The sequence below is a fragment of the Oncorhynchus keta genome, chromosome 19 (genome assembly GCF_023373465.1).
Source record: "Oncorhynchus keta strain PuntledgeMale-10-30-2019 chromosome 19, Oket_V2, whole genome shotgun sequence".
Lineage (NCBI taxonomy): Eukaryota > Metazoa > Chordata > Actinopteri > Salmoniformes > Salmonidae > Oncorhynchus > Oncorhynchus keta.
In genome coordinates this window covers 69638887-69661665 of record NC_068439.1, presented here as the reverse complement: position 1 = coordinate 69661665, position 22779 = coordinate 69638887, and the positions used below count along the sequence as shown (strand labels likewise).

The window sequence follows — 22779 nt, the reverse complement described above, 5'->3', positions numbered from 1 at the left end:
GCCTTCTGTTATTCAGTCTTTCCACCGAAACCAAACAAGCTAACCGAAAAATGCAAACGTCTGGTTCCCCATCAACATGTGAACATGTATCCTCTTTCATATTGAAACATAAACATATACTTCAGGGGGAAAGAAATACTTATTTTTTTTTAACTCAATGGAGAGAGCTTAACTTTAAGCAAGTGTTACATTTTATCGATCAACAAGTAAGCTGTGTCTGATGTCAGGAACAGTCTTTCCAACTGTCACGCCAGAAATAATCTATCAAACCTGATATTGCTCTGAAGCAACCCATTCCAGTCCTGGATCAATTCAAATTTCCTTCATTTTACTGCACAAGTGCTGCCTCGGTCCACATGGGCAGGTTCTTCGTCTCCACCACAGAGATTCAACAGCCTCTATTAGCTGGGACCCCTCCACGGCCATTTTGTATCTGTGAACAAGCTAATTTTTGGAGTTTATGTCTATATCCCAGGCCACAGACAGCTCTCGCATGGAATCTGTTGTTCGGCAGCCCGACCTGAAACACACTCAACCCCATTTTTCCATCGCCCATCATGAAGAGAAACTGAACAAAACCACAGTAAATTCAACACCCCTACTCGAAGCGTCTCCCTTTCTCTCCCAAGCACTCTCCATTTCTCTCTCACACTCGCTCTCTTCCTTTCTTTTAAACACTACACTTAATCCTTCCATTTCTCTACTAAGAATATACACTACATTGGCTTGGAATATTTTCTGAATAAACAACTATGTGATTTTATGGCTGCCTGCATAAGCCACTCAAATTAATCAATTATTGAAACGTAACAAACTATACACACTATTGTTCTGTCTATTTGATCTTCCCCTCCCTGTTGCCTCACAACATTTGGCGGGATTGATTTTGTTCATGCATTTTACATTTCAAATAGCCTTGAAATTTCAAGCACATTGCAATGTCCTACGCTCAAGACAAAACTCTAGCCTAGGGATAAAATCTGCCGTGCGTTCGCATCCAGCACTAATACTATTAAGCCAAAAGAGCCTAAAGTTCTGTACCGCAGTCAGAATAAACTGTAGCTTTATATTTGAAGTTGGGATCATGTTCTTTAGACCCTGGTCCATTGGAAGGGAGAGTGTAGGTGCTGAAAAGTCATGCAGTCTGCCCACTGCAGGTTTGTCTTAATGACATCATAATGACATCCCTAAGGGTCAGACAACAGCAGCTTGAAACCTTTATAAACATTGACAAATGCCAGATACAAATGTGGGATCTTAATTTGAGCTGCTTTTCTAAAGCAGGAAAATAATCCTGCAGCAACAGGACATTTGAATTATTATGTGGATTATACAGTATTTCATGGACATTTTTGTAGGAGTTTCAACATGGAAATTACACACTTCAGAAGCATTTTTAAACCTCAAATGCACTACAAGTTTTACATTTCCTGCACTGCAGGAAAGTTCTCCTGCAACAGAGTGATCAAATTAAGATCCCACATCCGTAGGAGAGGGGCAAAGGGGGGAACCATTCATCCCAACGAGAGGGGGGATTCTCAGGGGCTATATCCTGAGGGAGGGCAGTTACACAACTACTACTAACTACAGAGCCTGAGTCACAGTAAGAGTAAACCACCTCTTGACTTGGCCTGTAACCTTTATGATCATCGTTGATTCAATTCCCATGATGCACCTTTTTGGTTATTTTTGATTCCTAGCACAGTCTTGGCTCCACATCATCACCCCTCCCTGATGGAAGTGGCTGGTAAGTGCTCAGTATGGAGGCGGCCAGAATACACACAGCTTTGAAGGTTTTTCACAGGTAACACTTTCCATATGCCTTCTCTGTCTTTCACATTCATCATCTCAGCACTTTTCATTTGTTTTGTTACAATTATTCTGTCCTCCTACCACATCAACAGATTGAATTAGAGGGAAACGCACAGTATGCTCACTCAATTGATTTCCTTGGTGTGAGAATAGAAGGAACATGAAGTCCAGGTCATCTAAGACTGTCATCGTTTCTGCAACAGAGTCTTGAGGTGAGCTGTGCTGGAGTGAGTTCCTCGCCATAGTGGAGGCTCCACAGAAACGGCCAGCAGCATATGCAGGCCTAGGGCACGTCACACCATACTGAATATAGTGCACTACCTTTGACCAGTGCACCATTGGCCCATGGTCAAAAGTAGCGCACTATATAGGGAATAGGGTACCATTTGGAATGCAAGCTGCGGGTCCAGGACGTGTTAAGGACCTGACAAATAATTTAAAGATACATTTTACATGTACATTATTTAGCAAATGCTCTTATCCAGAGCGACTTACAGTAGTGAGCGCATACATTTTCATTCTTACTGGTCCCCCGTAGGACTTAAACCCACAACCCACAACCCTGGTATTGTAAGTGCCATGCTCTACCAACTGAGCCACACGTGGTTGAAACTCTAGCCTCCCAGCAGAGCCCACCACAAAGTGGTCAGTGTGTGTTGGCTTGGTGGAGTGAAAGCTGAGAGAGTCCTGGATGCTATGTCAGCAAACTCAGAGATTCTGCTACTCCATGTCCATCAGGGGAGAAGTCAGCCGGCCGGCAGGGGCTCAGCCTAACCTCCATGACAGGCTGAGATGCATTCTGGGACCAGGAGCCATTCCCAATCGCAGTGCAAAGTCAAGGACCAGTCAAATATGTACCATTGTCCAAATCCTGGGGAAGGAATGCTGGCTAAAGTCAAGCTCCTGTAATTTTTTAATGAATGTAAAAGGGATGGATTCAGTGGAAAAAGGCGAAAGGCTGAGATTTTCACAGTACAAGACTCCTCTTTTGTTCCTGCCTGTACTGTATGCGTGACTGTTTCAAAAACAGTCTAATAGAGCCTAGTGGTTCTGCTTCATGGCAGCTCTGATGCCACTTCAAAGTCCATTCCATTGAAAGTGGGCCACAGTAAAGAACTAGGTCTGCACAACTCCTTGCACTCAGAAGTGCAACAGAAGGACACAATTATTGTGGACAAGAATATTAAATTACAGGCAAGCCCTCAGAAACAAGGTACAGGGCGAGAGGAGAGAGAAGAATGACTTCATACCCCCCCCACCCCCTTCCAGTGCTGTGTGATCAAAGCCCCACGGAAGCAGCTTTGACAAGCTGACTAGCACTGGCCCTAACACAGTTCAGCTTGGTGACCTCTCACCCTATAGCTGGTGATTTCATCAGGTGATGCAGTAGCTGTGTTGTTGTGGCAGCACTCTGGAGAAAACAGCTTGACCCCAAGACAAAGCACAATCACACAACATGATTACCAGCCTCCAGAGGGATGGAGCTGAGCTGAATGCTACTAAAAAGGCTATAGGAGTACCAGATATCTGACTCATCGCTCTCTCCTCTCTCTCTCTGTCTCTGGTTGTTTATTATTGCTGTCTTTCTAAAGAGACAGCTTTTTGAAGAATCTCTCTGAGAACTGACAGAAGAGCAACTCATAACTTTGAAAATGCCATATTTTTATTCAAAGCACCATTCAATGATTCAGGTATAGACCCAGGTTTTGTCATAGTACAGTTAAAAGCACTAAAGGATCTGAGTTTTAGGCCTACTGTGCTGTTGACACTTAGGACTGGTTCCACAGACCCAGATTAAGCCTATCCTCCTGGTGCATCATGGTCAATGGAGAAAATCCATAACAAATGGTTTTAGAAACCAGACAATACAGTCCAAGAACAATGTACCTATTTTGGGAAGTCTCTGTTCTGCTTACCTTCCAGTGTGGTTCCTTTCCCCTTCAGCGGGTCTCCTAGGCCAGAGGAGTAGCGTGCGCTGACGGCCAGGTCGTACTCAGTGCCAGGCTGCAGGTTCTTCAGGAGGACGTTGGTGTTCTCTCCCTTCACTGACACCTCCTTCCTCTCGCCACCCGCCGATGGATGGAAATTGATACGGTACTGGAGGACGCGGCCCGGTGCCGCCGCCCACGACAGCTTCATGGTGGACATAGTCTCGTCGAAGACCCGCAGGTCCCGTGGAGATCCCTGCCCTAAAAGAGAAGAGGCGGGGAAAGACACGCTGTCAATGAGGAGTCAATCAAGGTTGAAGTTGTTGGGCACAGTGTAGGTTCTGGCATATGACAAATTAACTCAGGTGTCTGTTATTACACTTGACAGATTGGAAAGACCACAAGTCTTCAAGTAATATAAAGGTTTTTGGAAAGGTACACGGTGAATAGCACAACAAGGGCATCATTGAAAAGAGGTTTGAGGACAAAACATAAACCCATCTCGGAGTCAGCTGGGTGCTGGATGAGAAAGAGCCACAGGCTGGGATACGTTCTCCCCTTTAAACAAACAGCTGCTTCATTTAAAGGAGCTGGAACTGCTTTGAGTGCTGATAATCACTGAGAAGAATGGGGTTGCCGTGGTGAATAGGAGTAATTTTTGGTTCATTTTTCCGTCAGCCTCCTTTGCTCCTTTGGCTCCGGCGCTGTAAACTCCTGCATTTCTGATCAACATTTCACCACAAACACACACTCACACAGACCTCTGGTATGTATCAAAAAATATCCCCCTTAGAGGCTAACCCCTTTGTGATGTCTTCCATTGACTTCCCGCCAAAATATAATGACACAGTAAGATTTGGTAGAATATTAGCTCAGTAGATCATAAAGTAGAAAGAATTATCACTGGTTTGATGCAATAGGCATGCATGTTCACACCCCTTGACGATAAGTGTAACCGAGTTTGATTCGTAGCGTCACTCGCCAGCTTGAAATGTCTTAAATAGCTAGCGTAATTGTCTAAGAAGTTGTCAAGTGGGCGGTCATGTTTGTTAGCAATCACGCTAATGCTAGTTAGCAGCTTTCTTCAAACTAAACCCAGATACATAAAAATGGTATCCACAAATTCATATGACTCTGAGGAAGTAGATAAAGGGCCTCATTGCCAAAAACTATCCCTTTAAGCAAGCACAGTGTGACTGTTTCATAAGCAGATGCCTAGTCACCTTCTTTGGTGGTGCCATCGATCTGCATCTCTCCGCCAGTGCCTAACTGGTACTCTGCAGCCACCGTCACACGGTACGTCGTTAAGGGGTTGAGCTCCGGCAGCACGATGGTGGTCTCTTGGCCGACAGTGACTGTCTCTAGTCTCGCGCTGTCGCCCCTTACTGGTACATAGGTCAGACGATACCGTACCACCGCTCCTGGTGCCGGCGCCCACGACACCAGGAAACTGTCTGTTGTTTCCTCGGACACCCTCAGGTTACTCACTGTTCCTTGTTCTATGATAAAGATATTGGGGTAAGAGGTCATACAAATATTAAAACAGAAGTTATGGCATTTGCTTGAAATGATTTCTCTGTTGGTATCTGTTGGTCTGATGGTACTGACCATCTAGTGTGGTCTCAAATCCATTCAGAGGGAAGCTGTCTCCTTGGGCGTACTGGGCAAAGACGTTGACCTCGTAGAGGGTGACGGGCGTGAGGTGAGGCAGCAGAGCGGTGAGCGTGTCCCCGGGCACGGACATGGACACAAAGTCCCCGTTGGTGTCAGCAGCCGGTCTGAACTGGATCAGGTAGGACAGGACGTTGAAGACATCGGTCTCCCAGGTAGCTCTGAAGCTCCTGGTGGCCACCTCAGAGAACGTTAATGACCTTGGTGGCAGTAAGCCTTCAGGAGATAGAAGAAGACTAAACATTAGGTCACAACACTCAGCATGCATCCCAAATGGCACCTTCATTCCTGTGTCCCTATTGGCACCCCATAGGGCTCTGGTAAAAAGTAATGACCTGAATAGGGAATAATAGAGTGCCATTTGAGACGGAACCTGAAAAACACAATACCATGATCTATATTCCATTAGTGAAAATCCCTGTATTGTTTTCTATGTTTACGGTACTCCATGTTGTCATAATAGATTCGTATATAGAGATTATATCACAGGTAATCAAACCTTGTGTGAGTTGCACAATATACTGGCAGAGCTGAATGCTTTTTGGCAATGTAATGCAGAGTGACTAGTATTTGGCATTATATTTCCACACGGGAGTCCTCTTACTAACCCTGAGAGAGCAAGAGGTTGTGTGTAACACATTGGTAAACAGAAGATGACAACTTTGGAAAAGGGTATTGTGACACAACAGAAGTAATTGCAAGCATATGCTGTATACTCATAGTATTTTGTCTTCTATTTCTCAGGTCAAGGACCATCAAGGCCAAGGTAGAGTGGAGTTATCTTCAAGAGTTATTCCCTCCAAAATGTCCAAAAAGGAGCAGTTGATCAAAATTTGATTGACTAAAAAAATTGTAAAAAAGGTGAACAATTATGCCATAATTAATCAAATGAGCCAAGTATATGGTATTTCAAAACATGTTATTTGTTCAAAATCAAGAAATAATCAAAAACCTGAAAACTGACCAATGTTTAGGATGTAAGTTATACATTGGAAAACTTCTCTGCCTACTGCCATATGGAGCTGTGTGATACTGTGCCAAGTGTAAGCTTTACATTGATCCGTTTATATACAGTGTATCCCACTCTGGTGTAAATAGCTTGGCATATGAATCATATGAAACAAGATACATTGCCTACTGTAATTCAAAGAATGCTAGCACTTACTTTAGTATTGCAAAAATACTTTCTCTAAGCACTTCCATAAACATCTTAGACTTCGGTAAGACTGGGTGCTGGGCCATTATCTACTGTGAGAATCTATGGCATTCATAAATATCCCCAATATTTATTGTTTGCAAGATGTTCTCTTTGGCTAAGGAATTTAACTTACTTACTGTGTAAAACCATTAGCTTGTAGGGCTGGGAATTACCAGGGACGTCACAATACTATATTATCGACATTTTTGTAATTACTTTTTAATTGTATTCATTTAACCTTTATTTAACTAGGCAAGTCAGTTAAGAACAAATTCTTATTTACAATGACAAATTCTTATTTACGACGATACCTTGGTGCCGATACGATATGTATTGCAATTTTCACTATTCTCATGATTCTATATGTATTGCGATCCAATACTGTGATTTTTTTGCGATACAATGTTCCAAACATATTGTTCACCATATGTCTGCTGCAGAGAGACAAGAGAGAGGATGAAAAAACAAGTTCTGATCAGTCATGGAAATAAGTGCTAAAAACAAATGAGCTCCCTATTTAAAAAGAAGATGGAGAACAAGCTATGAAGGAAAAATACTGGAGTTTTGGTGCAGGTGTAGCCAACTAGCGCAAAATAAATATTGCGATATTGTCAAAACAATACGATACAATATATTGTCAAAAATAGTATCCCGATATGTAACTATATAATTTTTTTTATCCCATCACTATTAGCTTGACTTGAGTACACTTGGCCTGGGTTTACTGACTAACAACAGTGGCTCCATTATGCTGATATAGACAGGGTACTACTCACTTCTCTTCTTGATGTTGAGGAGCTCCTGCTCGATCCTCAGGCAGATGGACTGGGTGAGCTCCTTGGAGATCCTCTGGAAAGCATCAAAGTCTTCCACTGTGTACACATGGGTCTCCACGGGCTCGTTAGCAATGGCTTCCAGCTCAGATCTCACGGCATCCTTCACGCCCACGGCAAAGATCTCCACGTCCGCTTTCTTTAGCTTGGTGGCAGGGTCCTTGAAGGAGTCGGATGACTTCCCATCAGTGATGAGGATGGTGACGCGGGGCACGTTCGGCCGTGATCCTCGGTTGGCCAGGAAGACCTTCTCCCTGACGTAAGTCATGGCCCGGCCGGTGTTGGTGGAGCCGCCACGGTAGGGGAAAGTCCGGACAGCCTTGACCACAGCGCTCAGATCGCGGTGGGTGTTCAGGTAGAACTCAGTGTGAGCGTCCCTGCTGTACTGAACCAAGCTGATCTGAATCTTGTCTGGTCCGATGTCAAAGGAGTTCACCAGCACCTCCAGGAAAGATCTGACTTTAGCGAAGTTGGACAGTCCGATACTGTATGAGCCGTCGACCAGAATGACAACGTCGGCTTGCACGTCCACTCCAAGAGAACATTCTAGAAGAGGCCACAAAAACATTTGTCATGCCATGACAAAATCAGACACTGAATGACTATAACATTCATATTCCTTACTAAAAGACCAAAGGATGTATTGTTGTAGGGTATACTCACCAAGGGACACCTTGACTGGCTCAGTCTTCTCCATGGCCATGATGGGCTCGCTGGGCGTGAGGCCCTTGAGGGCGAACAGGCTGATCTGGTACTCTGTGTCTGGAGACAGGCCCGTAACTGTTGCTGAGGTCTGGCCGGGGCTTACGTACAGCTCCTGGCGCTTGCTGCCGGCCATCATGGGGATCAGCTGGATCTTGTAACCCGACACATCTCCAAAGGAAGCGTCCCATGTCACCCTCATAGACTTGGAGGCCACCTCCACAACTTGGAGGTTTGATGCTGGTTCAATAACTGTAAATAAACAACCCCCAAAAAATTCATCAAGACAGAAGTAAGTATTTTTTTTTACTAGGCAAGTCAGTTAAGAACAAATTCTTATTTTCAATGACGGCCTAGGAACAGTGGGTTAACTGCCTGTTCAGGGGCAGAACGACAGATTAGTAATACCTTGTCAGCTCGGGGATTTGAACTTGCAACCTTTATGGTTACTAGTCCAACGCTCTAACCACTAGGCTACCCTGCCGCCCTAGGCTAACCATCCTCCCATCCTCTCACCACCTGGAAATGTTTTGATCATCCATCTCTAAGCATTTCTAAGTTATCCATGCCAAAACCACTTCCAACATTCAAGTCTTAAAACAGCATTTTACCTTCCTCTCCGCTGACGAGTGAGTTGAGTTGATCGTCCACCCCCGAGCACACATTGGTAATGAGCTCTTTCTGCACATCCTTGATAAGGTCAAAGTTGAAGACTTTATATACGTGTGTCCTGTAGGGGGTCGAAGCCATTTGTTTCAGCTCCTCATCATCTGCTCCTTTGATCCCTAAATTGGACAAAGAACCAAAAAGGGGTGTAAAATGTATACGGCCTCATAAAACTGAGGAAAATGTTCCATATCACCATTATAATTCTGATCTCCTGCCCGTTTCAGAAGGTTTACTCACTCACAGATAAGAGTCAACACCTATAAAGCCCAAATAAAGTCACCCCTATGAAGTCAATGACGGCACATGAAAATGATCCAGAATGTAGGAATTATTGTTTTATAGTTTCTTAGGTTTGAGTGCTATAAATGCTGAGTAAAACAAGTGATCGAAAGATATATGAAATGAAGCAGGAGGTCTCTCCTTCTTTTCCATATTTAAGAAGAACCAGCTGGATTCACTATGGAACATAGAACCATGTCATGACTTTAGCTGGAAAGAATGACAACGAGGGCAACATGTGGAAACCCCATCTGATACCATTCTAGCTGGTAGGTTTCTTAGTTTTCTTCCTTTCCTTTGTGATATGAATACTTCAACTTACTCTCACGACTATAGAATACATATAGACAGGATTATTAGTATTTATAAACTGGGTGGTTCGAGCCCTGAATGCTGATTGGCTGACAGCCGTGTTATATCAGACCCTATATACCATCGGTATGACAAAACATGTATTTGTACTGCTCTAATTATGTTGGTAACCAGTTTATAATAGCAATAAGGCACCTAAGGGGTTTGTAGTATATGGCCAATATACCACGCCTAAGGGCTATATCCAGGCACTCTGTGTTGCGTCGTGCATAAGAACAGCCCTTAGCCATGGTATATTGGTCATATACCACACCTCCTCTGGCCTTATTTCTTAAATGTAACACATCAACAGGGTTAGATGATTGAAAGGTAGCCTACAGTCACATACCCAACGTGAAGATCTCCACCCCCATGTTCTTGAGTTTCTTGGCGATCGCCTCCACAGGGTCTTGAGACTTCCCATCTGTGATAATCATGGCCACCTTGGGAAAGCCTTTCCTGGCACCATTTGCCTCAGTGAATGTGTTTTTCAGCAGATAGTCCATGGCCTCGCCTGTAACACAATGGCATGACACACCATTCAGTTATTACATTGTTCATTTGATTCACTCTACCAACTGCAAAGAGTTATTAATAAAGAACTACAGCTTTGTGAGTTAGTATTATGCAAGAGAATGATATGATTATGCATTGTATAAGAGAGTGTAACCAGGTACTGATGGGACGGGTTAGGTACCTGTCATGGTGTTGCCACCCATGTAAGGTAGTGTGTTGATGGCTCTGAGAAGTTCACCCCGTTTCATGTGCTGGTTGAGGTTAAACTCTGTCCTGGTATCAGTATGGTACTGGACCACACCTACCCTGGTCTTGTCCTCCCCAATCTCAAAGGCTCCCGCCATGGCAGAGATGAAGCTACGGATGTATTTAAAGTCTCTTCCAACGTTCCATGAACCATCAACCAGGAACACCAGATCTGCGATAGCACTGTAAGAACACTCTGAGAGAAGGAGTGGTAGAGGAGAGGAGCGAGGGAAAGGAAAATGTTAAAAAAATGGAAGAGGTAAACAATTTGACCTGAAGACACATTTTTTTCCCAGAAGCCATATCATTGAGCAAAGAAAACAGAGTAAAGTGTGCTGTTGGTCAAATATACACTGAGTATACAAAACATTAAGAACACCTGCTCTTTCCATGACATAGACTGACCAGGTGAATCCAGGTGAAAGCTATGATCCCTTATTGATGTCACCTGTTAAATCCACTTCAATCAGTGTAGATGAAGGGGATGAGACAGGTTAAATAAGGATTTTGAAGCCTTGGGACAATTGAGACATGTATTGTGTATGTGTGTCATTCAGAGGTTGAATGGGTAAGACAGAAAATGTAAGTGCCTTTGAACTGGGAATGGTAGTAAGTGCAAGGTGCACCGGTTTGAGTGTGTCAAGAACTGCAACACTGCCGGGTTTTTCACGCTCAACGGTTTCCCGTGTGTATCAAGAATGGTCCACAACCCAACGGACATTCAGCCAATTTGACACAACTGTGGGAAGCATTGCAGTCAACATGGGCCAGCATCCCTGTGGAACGCTTCATAACCTTGTAGTCCATGCCCTGATGAATTGAGGCAGTTCTGTGGTCAAAGGGGTAACAACTCAATATTAGGACTGTTCCAGCGAACAGTAAAAGTAGCCTCCAGGGGAAAACTGCAGTACAGCATTTTTTCCCCTTTGCAAAATGCATATCGTTATTGTACAATGAAAATGACCCTCTTAACACTTGTATACTACACAGGAACTATGGAATATCAATTCATATATGTCAGATATGACACTAAGGTGATGAAGAGTGAATGCAATGAAAAATGTTTGTTATTGCCATCTTTTTTTGACAGGATACCATTGTCACTACCAAAATAGTCACTGTATTCATCAGGCTATTCATCTGACTTTTGTCTGACACGCTGGAGGACATACACCACCGGCACTAGACCAGAGGACGGTGTTCGCGATAGTGGCATCAACAGATCAAGTGCAGTCGACAATAATCAGATTGATGTACTTAACTACTGCAAGCTAAGGTGGTACTTTGAGATAGAAGCCATCATAGTGGATAGTCTATTCCCTGTGTAGTGTACTACATTTGACCAGAGCCACAACGTGTGCTCCTTTGGGAATACTACATAAGATACAGTGACTGAATAGCTTTGGTTACCCTGGAGGATATTTTCCAGCTCTGTCTTTCTGGATAGGAATAAAGTCAGAGAGAGGGGTTTTCCCAAGCAGCAGTAAGCATGCATCATCTGTAGGGAGGCCACATTGCTCTTGTAAACAGCTGTATCTGTAATAGTTTCCACTTCTCTCAGCCTGGCTGTCTCAGGACCGGGCAGGCTACAGTACTCTTCAGCACCAGCACCAGAGGCCCTGCCCCCCTGAAACAGCTGTTAGCTCCACACCCCTGACCACCACATTGAGCATGTGCAAACTCCCTCACTTGGCATGACTGACAGCCTGGCTCTATGACAGGCAGCTTACCAACTTAGTTACCAATATTTTTCTAGATTTATATAGAATAACATGTCGAAACACCCTCCAATGACTGTTGACCACACATCAATGGAAAGAGCCCAGGCACAGTAAGATGAATAAAAAAAGATTGCAGCCTATGAATAAACTGGAAAATGTTAACTGTTTAGTGTCAGAAAAAGCCAAGCAGGCAATGGACTTACTGACAGAGTCTGTGACCTGTGGTTTCCTGGGACCTCCTTGCGCTGTGCCACTTGATTGGACTGAAATACAAGATTAAATAAAGTAAAACTTGAGTCAAACAAACTACTGTATTTAACCATAAATTCCCTAATGGGAGTGAATGAATCAGCTAGTAGCATGAAACATTTTTTAAGTAAACATATTGTCGAATTTATACATAAAGATAGACATTGTGAAAGATTTAATGTGGGTGTCTCTAATAACCTCAAATCCACTTGCGGTCACAACGAGCAGGCAAGCAGCCGGCTCCCAAATTATAATGGACTGATGCAATTAGTTCCGGCAATTCTCTCAGTAATCCCTAAAGACCCTGGCTGGGCTGCTTAGGACTGTAGAATCAGAGGGCCGGTGCCAAAGAGGCTTCCCCGTGAAGCAGTCCATATTACATTACAGCATACTCTAATCACTGTTAGACTTGGGAGGTGAGGTTGCCTGTTAGGACCTATGAATTGTCATTCCTCTCTCTATACAGTCTGAATCATTCATCATTAGACTAAATAAGAAGCTGGGTCTGTATCCTAAATGGCACCCTATTCCCTATTGGCCTTGGTCAAAAGTAGTACACTACATAGGGAATAGGGTGCCATTTTGGACACAACCTGGGTATTGGTAAGTGACTCACTTCATTCACCAGTAGTCTTCATAAGATAATACATGTACCAGATGTGATGGTAAGTGACTCACTTGTGAGCTGTCCTGAGGTGGGCAAACTTTCCTCTGAGCCAGAGTATGAGATGATTGTTACTACATAGTCCATGTCTGGAGTAAGGTCTGTAATGGATGTCTTAGTGGCTGTGGCAGGGAGGGTTAAATCTTTTGTTGGTTTGTCTATGGAAATAACAAAGTACCAAGTTAGGAATAAAGCGTTATAGAGAATTAATATAGCAACATATACCTTAGAAATATTTGGCTTGGTGTGCAGTAAATGTTTAATTGCGGTGGATCCCACAATGAATTGGTCAGAACAGTCATTTCAGGTATTTTGTTGTGTCAATGGCATTGATTGCTTGTTGTAAAGTACAGAGATAATGTTGCAGTGAAGGTAGAGATTGAGAGAGATTGCCTGCAGCAATACAGACCACACACCTGTGTCTGAGGCCACCTGTATCCTGAATCCTTCTATCCGTGTTAACGGCGCTTTCCATGTCATTTGCACTGTGTTCTCATTTAAAATCTTAAATCTCAAGTCTGAAGGTGGTTCAACTGCGAAAATAAAAAGTAGCCAATGTTAATTCCAGCATTTGCTAAATAAGTGTATTTATGATAAAACACAAGATGTAGGTAACTCATATCCCAACGATTAACACTTCAAGGTTGAAGTTATCCTGTTCATTGTTGGGGCAAACAGCAAGAGACGACAATAACGACAACAAACATAACATTTGAGACTCGAGCAGCCATTTTCGAGAAAAATGACATTCGTTTGAGCTGTCCGGCCGTGTTTGTCCAAACACAGTCGACAACTCAAGCACGTGTAGTGGCAAGACGACAAACGGTGGCAAAAAAAATATCCAAGAGCACAATAAAAAAATGACATTGACAAACTAACATCTTACATGCTGATAAGGTCAACCCAACTCATGCCTAAACTGAGTCGACCGACAAAAACATACACCTTCCATAAAACTTGGTTGTGTAAAGGCCTACATGCAGCCATACATAGCCTTCAGTACATTGTTTCTTTGTGATTGACCCATGTGTATGACTCCTATCCACTGCAAACCTCTTAAAAGAGTACACAATGCGCTTTATGACGCTTTGTACATATTTCCAAACCCCTCTAGCACTAAGTGGTGACAATCCACAATGGAAAAAAAAGATTTACAAAGAAATAAATCAAATAGACAAGCCAAACAAACCATAAATGTGATTGGTCACAGTGAATGGACTGTCTGAAGATCATGCACATGTACATGAAAAGTTGTTTGTAACAACTTATGGAACCGGACAAAAGTTTCCATGTACAAGACGGACCAGAGAACATATTTGAGAAATATTTTTTAATGATATTCGTCTGTTGGGGGGGATGGGTTAAGTTAATGCTCTTTTGTCATAATAGCCTGAGAGTGTTATGAAGAGTAAAGTCTTAAGTAGCCTATATTGTAATAACAGAATGTCTAAAGAGATCTAAAATCACAAGTAAAGTACATAAGACCACTGTATGTGTAGTGGCCAATGGTGATGAATGATGAAATCTGCTTGTTGATGAACTTTAACAAGATGGTGTATCAGTGCATAGTGGTGCATATCAGGGTTAGAATAGGATTGTAGTCTATCTAAGGGTATTTTAAAAAGGGAAGCATGTGGGGATCAGGAATATCATTCTAAAATATTATTGAAAAGCCATGACTCGGGACAAATTGAATGCAAATTTGCATAGCAAATGACCTGAGTGAAGCTTGTCCAGTACAGGATATCAAAAATGAGAACCACCAACCTGGCAGATCAACTCAAGGGCCATGGTCTGCTCCTTCTGTTTCCAAATGGGCCCATCATAATCATATAGTACTACCCACATTGTCCTCCTTAAGAAGCTCTTAATTAAAACACTTATGAACACAAACTCACACACAAATACTACAAGCAAGTGCACGCAAGTCCTGCAGGCTCTTGTTTTGTCTTATCTTGATTATTGTCCAGTCATGTGGCCGAGTGCTGCAAGGAAAGACCTAGTTAAGCTGCAGCTGGCACAGAAAAGAGCGTCACGTCGTGCTCTTTATTTTAATCAGAGGGCTAATATTAGTACGATGCATGCCAGTCTCTCGAGGCTAAGTGTTTAGGAAAGACTGACTACATCACTTCTTCTTTTTATAAGAAATATTATTGTGTTGAAAATTCCAAATAGTTTGCATAGTCAACATACACACAGCTCTGATACACTTACCCCACCAGACATACAACCACCAGGGGTCTTTTCACAGTCCCCAAATCCAAAACAAATTCAAGAAAGCATACAGTATTATATAGAGACATTATTGCATGGAACTCCCTTCCGTTTCATATTGTTCAAATTAACAGCAAACTTGGTTTAAAATAACTGATAAAGCAACACCTCATGGCACAATGCCTTTCCCCTATTTGACCTAGATAGTTTGTGTGCATGTATTGATATGTACAGTAGGCTACGTGTGCAGTTATTTTATTGATGTAGTTCTGTCCTTGAGCTGTTCTTGTCTATTAATGCTTTGTATTATGTCATGTTTCATGTTTTGTGTGAACCCCAGGAAGAGTAGCTGCTGCTTTCTTCAACAGCTAATGGGAATCCTAATAAAACACCAAAAAATACAAAATACCCACACACAACACACACACATCATCTCAATGATGAGCGAAAAGTTCATGTTCACACTTTATTTGGATTGTCCAAATAGTCCATCAACAAACTATCTGTTGATGAGCAACTGCTTGCCAAATTTAAGATTAGGGTTGGGGTTATATTATGGGTTAGGTAAAGATTAAGATTAGGTTTAGGATAAGGTTTAAAGTAAGGATTAAGGTTAGGGTTATGTTTAGGATACGGGTTAAGGTAATGATTAGGGTAAGGATTACGGTTAGGGTTAGGTTTAGGGGAAGGATTAAGGTTAGGGTTAGGTTTAGGATAAGGATTAAGGTTAGGGTTAGGTTTAGGATAAGGGTTACGGTAAGGATTAAGGTTAGGGTTTGGTTTAGAATAAGGGTTAGGGTAAGGATTAAGGTTAGGGTTAGGTTTAGGATAAGGGTTAAGGTAAGGATTAAGGTTAGGGTTAGAATAAGGTTAAGGGTAAGGATTACGGTTAGGTTTAGAATAAGGGTAAGGATTAAGGTTAGGGCTAGAATAAGGTTAAGGGTAAGGATTACGGTTAGGTTTAGAATAAGGGTTAGGGTAAGGGTAAGGATTAAGGTTAGGGCTAGAGCTAGGGTTAATAGATCGTTGAAATGTTACTGATAGTCTGTAGAGCATCTACAGATGGATGGACTATCCAAATAAAGTGTTACCAAAGTCATCTCAATGACAAAATAAAAGTGTTTTAGTGTTGTTGCTGTTATGACTCTTTCTCTTCATTTCTGTTTTTTCCAAGTAGGTCAAGATTTTGGAAAATACCAAAAAAGAAGGCTTCTCTTAAAAAATATGATATTCTAACAGTCTTTTTTACATTATATAGTCTGATTGACCCCTGTAATCTGTCATTTATGACTGGTCTTGGGAGCTTCAGAATAATGTTCTTTCTCAGTCTAACAGTTTCTGGAAAATAATGTTAGAGACACTTATATTTTGTGTTTCCGTTTCATCAGAGAAAAAAAGATCACGAGAAGGACAATTGGCTTCAAGCCCCGTTTTTCTCCGAATGAAAGTGGAGACATACAGTCGAGTTCTCGGTTAATTTGGAGAAAAAAATTACATCGTAGTTATAGCTTATCTATACATCCCTTACGGGCATTTCTTTTTTACCTGGTTCCTCTATTATGACCTAGTTCCTCTATCATGACCTAGTTCCTTAATCATTAACTAGTTCCTTTATCATTACCTAGTTCCTTTATCATTACCTAGCTACTTGATCTTTGCCTATTACCTTGATCATGACCTAGTTCCTTGATCATTGTCTAGTTAGTTGATCATTACCTAGATCCTTGATCATGACCTAGTTCCTTGATCATTGCCTAGTTCCTTGATCATTACCTAGATCCTTGATCATGACCTAGTTCCTTGATCATTGCCTAGTTCCTTGATCATTACCTAGATCCTTGATCATTACCTAGTTCATTGATCATTACCTAGTTCCTTTATCATTACCTAGTTTCTTTTTCATTGCCTAGTTCCTTGATCCTGACCTAGTTTCTTGATCATGACCTAGTTCCTTAATCATTACCTAGTTCCTTTATCATTACCTAGTTCCTTTATCATTACCTAGTTCCTTGATCATGACCGAGTTCCTTTATCATTACCTAGTTCCTTTATCATTACCTAGATTCTTGATCATGACCTAGTTCCTTTATCATTACCTAGTTCCTTGATCATTACCTAGTTCCTTTATCATTACCTAGCTCCTTGATCATTGCCTAGTTCCTTGATCATGAGAATGTATGCACACATGACTGTAAGTCGCTTTGGATAAAAGCGTCTGCTAAATGGCATATATTATTATTATTATTATATTACCTAGTTCCTTGATCATTGCCTAGTTCCTTGATCATGACCTAGTTCCTTGATCATTGCCTAGTTCCTTGATAATTACCTAGATCCTTGATCATTGCCTAGTTCATTGATCATTACCTAGTTCCTTGATCATTACCTAGTTCCTTTATCATTACCTAGTTCATTGATCATTACCTAGTTCCTTTATCATTACCTAGTTCATTGATCATTACCTAGTTCATTGATCATTACCTAGTTCCTTGATCATTACCTAGATCCTTGATCATTACCTAGTTCATTGATCATTACCTAGTTCATTGATCATTAACTAGTTCCTTTATCATTACCTAGTTTCTTTATCGTTGCCTAGTTTCTTTTTCATTGCCTAGTTCCTTGATCCTGACCTAGTTTCTTGATCATGACCTAGTTCCTTAATCATTACCTAGTTCCTTTATCATTACCTAGTTCCTTTATCATTACCTAGTTCCTTGATCATGACCTAGTTCCTTTATCATGACCTAGTTCCTTTATCATTACCTAGCTCCTATATCATTACCTAGATTCTTGATCATGACCTAGTTCCTTGATCCTGACCTAGTTCCTTGATCATTACCTAGTTCCTTTATCATTACCTAGCTCCTTTATCATTGCCTAGTTCCTTGATCATGACCTAGTTCCTTGATCATTGCCTAGTTCCTTGATCATGACCTAGTTCCTTGATCATTACCTAGTTCCTTGATCATTGCCTAGTTCCTTGATAATTACCTAGATCCTTGATCATGACCTAGTTCCTTGATCATTACCTAGTTCCTTGATCATTGCCTAGTTCCTTGATCATTACCTAGATCCTTGATCATTACCTAGTTCATTGATCATTACCTAGTTCATTGATTATTACCTAGTTCCTTTATCGTTACCTAGTTTCTTCATCATTGCCTAGTTTCTTTTTCATTGCCTAGTTCCTTGATCCTGACCTAGTTTCTTGATCATGACCTAGTTCCTTAATCATTACCTAGTTCCTTTATCATTACCTAGTTCCTTTATCATTACCTAGTTCCTTGATCATGACCGAGTTCCTTTATCATTAGCTAGTTCCTTTATCATTACCTAGATTCTTGATCATGACCTAGTTCCTTTATCATTACCTAGTTCCTTGATCATTACCTAGTTCCTTTATCATTACCTAGCTCCTTGATCATTGCCTAGTTCCTTGATCATGACCTAGTTCCTTGATCATTGCCTAGTTCCTTGATCATTACCTAGATCCTTGATCATGACCTAGTTCCTTGATCATTGCCTAGTTCCTTGATAATTACCTAGATCCTTGATCATTACCTAGTTCATTGATCATTACCTAGTTCCTTGATCATTACCTAGTTTCTTTATCGTTGCCTAATTTATTTTTCATTGCCTAATTTCTTGATCATGACCTATTTTCTTGATCATGACCTAGTTCCTTAATCATTACCTAGTTCCTTAATCATGACCTAGTTCCTTTATCATTAACTAGTTCCTTGATCATGACCTAGTTCCTTTATTATTACCTAGTTCCTTTATCATTAACTAGTTCCTTGATCATGACCTAGTTCCTTTATCATGACCTAGTTCCTTTATCATTACCTAGCTCCTATATCATTACCTAGATTCTTGATCATGACCTAGTTCCTTGATCCTGACCTAGTTCCTTGATCATTGCCTAGTTCCTTGATCATGACCTAGTTCCTTGATCATTACCTAGATCCTTGATCATTACCTAGTTCGTTGATCATTGCCTAGTTCCTTTATCATTACCTAGCTCCTATATCATTACCTAGATTCTTGATCATGACCTAGTTCCTTGATCCTGACCTAGTTCCTTGATCATTACCTAGTTCCTTTATCATGACCTAGTTCCTTTATCATTACCTAGCTCCTATATCATTACCTAGATTCTTGATCATGACCTAGTTCCTTGATCCTGACCTAGTTCCTTGATCATTACCTAGTTCCTTTATCATTACCTAGCTCCTTTATCATTGCCTAGTTCCTTGATCATGACCTAGTTCCTTGATCATTGCCTAGTTCCTTGATCATGACCTAGTTCCTTGATCATTACCTAGTTCCTTGATCATTGCCTAGTTCCTTGATCATTACCTAGATCCTTGATCATGACCTAGTTCCTTGATCATTACCTAGTTCCTTGATCATTGCCTAGTTCCTTTATCATTACCTAGTTTCGTTATCATTGCCTAGTTTCTTTTTCATTGCATAGTTCCTTGATCATGACCTAGTTCCTTTATCATTACCTAGCTCCTTGATCATTGCCTAGTTCCTTGATAATGACCTAGTTCCTTGATCATTGCCTAGTTCCTTGATCATTACCTAGTTCCTTGATCTCATTACCTAGTTCCTTGATCATTGCCTAGTTTCTTTATCATTACCTAGTTCATTGATCATTGCCTAGTTCCTTGATCTCATTACCTAGTTCCTTGATCATTACCTAGTTCCTTGATCATTACCTAGTTCCTTGATCAATGCCTAGTTCCTTGATCATTACCTAGTTCCTTGATCATTGCCTAGTTCCTTGATCATTACCTAGTTCGTTGATCATTACCTAGTTTGTTGATCTCATTACCTAGTTCCTTTATCATTACCTAGTTCCTTTATTATTACCTAGTTCCTTTATCATTACCTTGTTCCTTTATCATTACCTAGTTCCTTTATCATTGCCTAGTTCCTTGATCATTACCTAGTTCGTTGATCATTACCTAGTTTGTTGATCTCATTACCTAGTTCCTTTATCATTACCTAGTTCCTTTATCATTACCTAGTTCCTTTATCATTACCTAGTTCCTTTGTCATTACCTAGTTCGTTGATCATTACCTAGTTTGTTGATCTCATTACCTAGTTCCTTTATCATTACCTAGTTCCTTTATTATTACCTAGTTCCTTTATCATTACCTTGTTCCTTTATCATTACCTAGTTCCTTTATCATTACCTAGTTCCTTTGTCATTACCTAGTTCCTTTATCATTACATTGTTCCCTTTAGGCTACTTCATTTTTGTACAGCTGAAATTCTTCCCGTCCCCAGAGAACTGCTGTATGCATACGAGATAAACTAAGACAGAATGAAAAATATCAAGCAAGTGCCCCTCCTAGCGTAAGAAAGACTTCACTGCAACTATCCATGCTTAGAGTTAGCCTTTCACTAACTTCCAGACCACTATGATGGGATGGGTCCTGTTCCACTTTGAACTTTTAGATTTAAAAAAAATCTATTTGAAACACACTTTTTGATTGAAAAATATAATGTTGCATAATGTCCCAATGAATAGACAGATAAAATTGGATAAAAAGACAGTTGAAATAGCCAACCTATACAAACACAACAAAAAGACAAGAATCCATAGGTCTAGAAATGAATATATAGGTATACCGATGAATCCATAGGCCTACAGATGAATCCATAGGCCTACCGATGAATAATGTAGACATTTTCTTTCAGCAAACATTTATTAACAAAATTAAATTCAATGTGGTGAAAGTATTGGAATTTCACCATGAAGAGCTAAAGAACCGACACCATTAGCTACAGTCGGAGGGAGAGAAATTGGGGGGTAAAGAGAGAGAGAGCGAGAGAGACGGGGAGGATGCACATTTTCATTCAGTTGTGTTTAATTAACCGTAGAAAAAATGGAGGTGAGGAGGGGGGAAAATGGCAGGTGAGGGATAAATTTACCTTGGGCCTCGACGGAGGATAGTAGCACTGCAAGGAAGGCAGCCGCTGCCAGAGACAGCCTTATCTTCATTTTGACTCTCTTTCTCTCTCTGGTTCAGCAGAACATGAATGAGGCTACAAAAAGAACGTGCAATTACGCACGCATCTCAGCAATGCTCCAACATTCCATATTGTACTTTTACCACATGCATCAAACATTTAAATGCCATATAATCCCAAATAAACTATAGATGTGTGATATAGCAAGTGCATTCAAAGACAATGGAAAGACAATTGAACATCTAAACTACATTGTCTTATCATATGGGTCAAATTTAAACAGGGATTAAAAACAACGTAAGAAAACTCATCAACTTTTAATCGAAAATGGTCTCTTCTACACTTTTCTATGGGATAAACGCGCTTCCTATTGTAGCCTATCTGAATAAAAAGGCGGTCCCCGTTCAGTCAAGACTTGCCTTGATGGAGATGGGAGTAGGCTAGAGCATGACTCAAAAGCTATAAACTATCCAACATGTACAAACTATATGAAAACCCAACCCGTGTCTCCAAGCACAAAAAAAACAATATCGTGCAATATCGAACACAGTATAGACCACCAGTCCTAAGTGATAAATGTTTCCTTTCTTCTAAAATTACATTCTAATTTACTTCACACATTATGAATTAACCTGCATGTTTAGACCGCGAAGAATATTCCAACGCCAACCTATATGCCCAATGCACGCACATGAGTCCAAGACACACGGCATTTATGGCATGGTTGTTGGGGGATAATTACGGGCAATAATTCATCTCAAAGACACCTTAACATAAAGACACCTTGACGAAAATGATCAATAGGCAAATAATAAATAGAAAAATTCAGAGCACAATATTGGGATTGACTACTTCCCTGGTCTCCAGATGAGCATAACTAATCTCCCTTTACCTCTCAGATAACCTAAACAGTAGCCCAATCCATAATTCCATATTCAATTAATTCAATACTGACCTGTGGAAATGAAGTTGTGCTGTCGCTCGTTTGATTTCAGAATGCAAAACGGTAAAGCCTCTTTGGATATGCCCCTTATGGTAATGATCGATATAAGTTTTACGAGAGGAGAATCAATATTCTAAACACAGACGAAAACTCAGTTCTCCTCTTGCGGAGGTCACAGATCAGAAGCCTTTTTCCAAGTGGGAAGACTCTCTACAATCTGCTACTTAATAGGGGGCTGTTCCCAACTCTCCCTTTACTATCGTAAGCTCTTACGACACTCAGCAAGCGTGGAACCCTGCCACAGATTGATAAATGCAGCCTCTCAGAGTGTGGGGATATACTTTTGGAAATGTAGCATAGTTTTCTGCATTCCTTTTCAATGATGCTTCTCTAAAGGTTTTATCCTCAAGTTCATAGCATCTACGTTTGGAAACCAGGAGATCTGTTATTATTGGCAACCGTTGAGCCGTTTTTTTTAGACAATGGAAAAATCTTCAACAGTCCATTAATTCAGTGACCACTTAAGAATCAGTAGGCTTAACTACGTCATTTTAATTTAATGGGATTTATGTCAGTAGATAAATATTTATAAATATATTGTTATGTTATTGAACTATTTAATAAGTCCACTCATTCCACTCAGAAAATGTCAAGACATGCTTAACACTGTCCAATCATAATTATACATGTGAAGCATGAGTAAAGGGTGATGCTTTCTATATAGTCTCGTTATTGTTGTCATTTTCTTGTGTTACTTTTTTATTTTGTTTCGTTTTTTCACTTTAGTTTATTTA

General features: G+C 40.9%; 1 protein-coding gene across 7 annotated transcripts in view; it reads right to left on the bottom strand.

Annotated features, from left to right (window-relative positions):
• Positions 1-22220, bottom strand: part of LOC118397885 (collagen alpha-1(XII) chain-like) — a 106351-nt gene extending 84131 nt beyond the window's left edge. For 3 of the 7 annotated variants that reach the window (XM_052471204.1, XM_052471202.1, XM_052471205.1), the window contains exons 1-13: positions 21998-22218; positions 21004-21117; positions 13256-13372; positions 12854-12997; positions 12130-12189; positions 10141-10401; positions 9793-9957; positions 8756-8929; positions 8106-8396; positions 7386-7988; positions 5349-5627; positions 4964-5239; positions 3729-4001 (exon numbers count right to left, since the gene is read on the bottom strand). In XM_052471204.1, coding sequence (XP_052327164.1) covers positions 3729-4001; positions 4964-5239; positions 5349-5627; positions 7386-7988; positions 8106-8396; positions 8756-8929; positions 9793-9957; positions 10141-10401; positions 12130-12189; positions 12854-12997; positions 13256-13372; positions 21004-21073 — 2713 coding nt within the window. In that variant the 5' untranslated portion in view covers positions 21074-21117; positions 21998-22218. Of the gene's footprint in view, positions 1-3728; positions 4002-4963; positions 5240-5348; positions 5628-7385; positions 7989-8105; positions 8397-8755; positions 8930-9792; positions 9958-10140; positions 10402-12129; positions 12190-12853; positions 12998-13255; positions 13373-21003; positions 21118-21997 lie in introns of all 7 variants that reach the window. The other 4 variants (XM_052471206.1, XM_052471203.1, XM_052471207.1 and 1 more) reach the window with 3 other exon arrangements.
• Between the last annotated feature and the right edge of the window lie 559 nt (positions 22221-22779).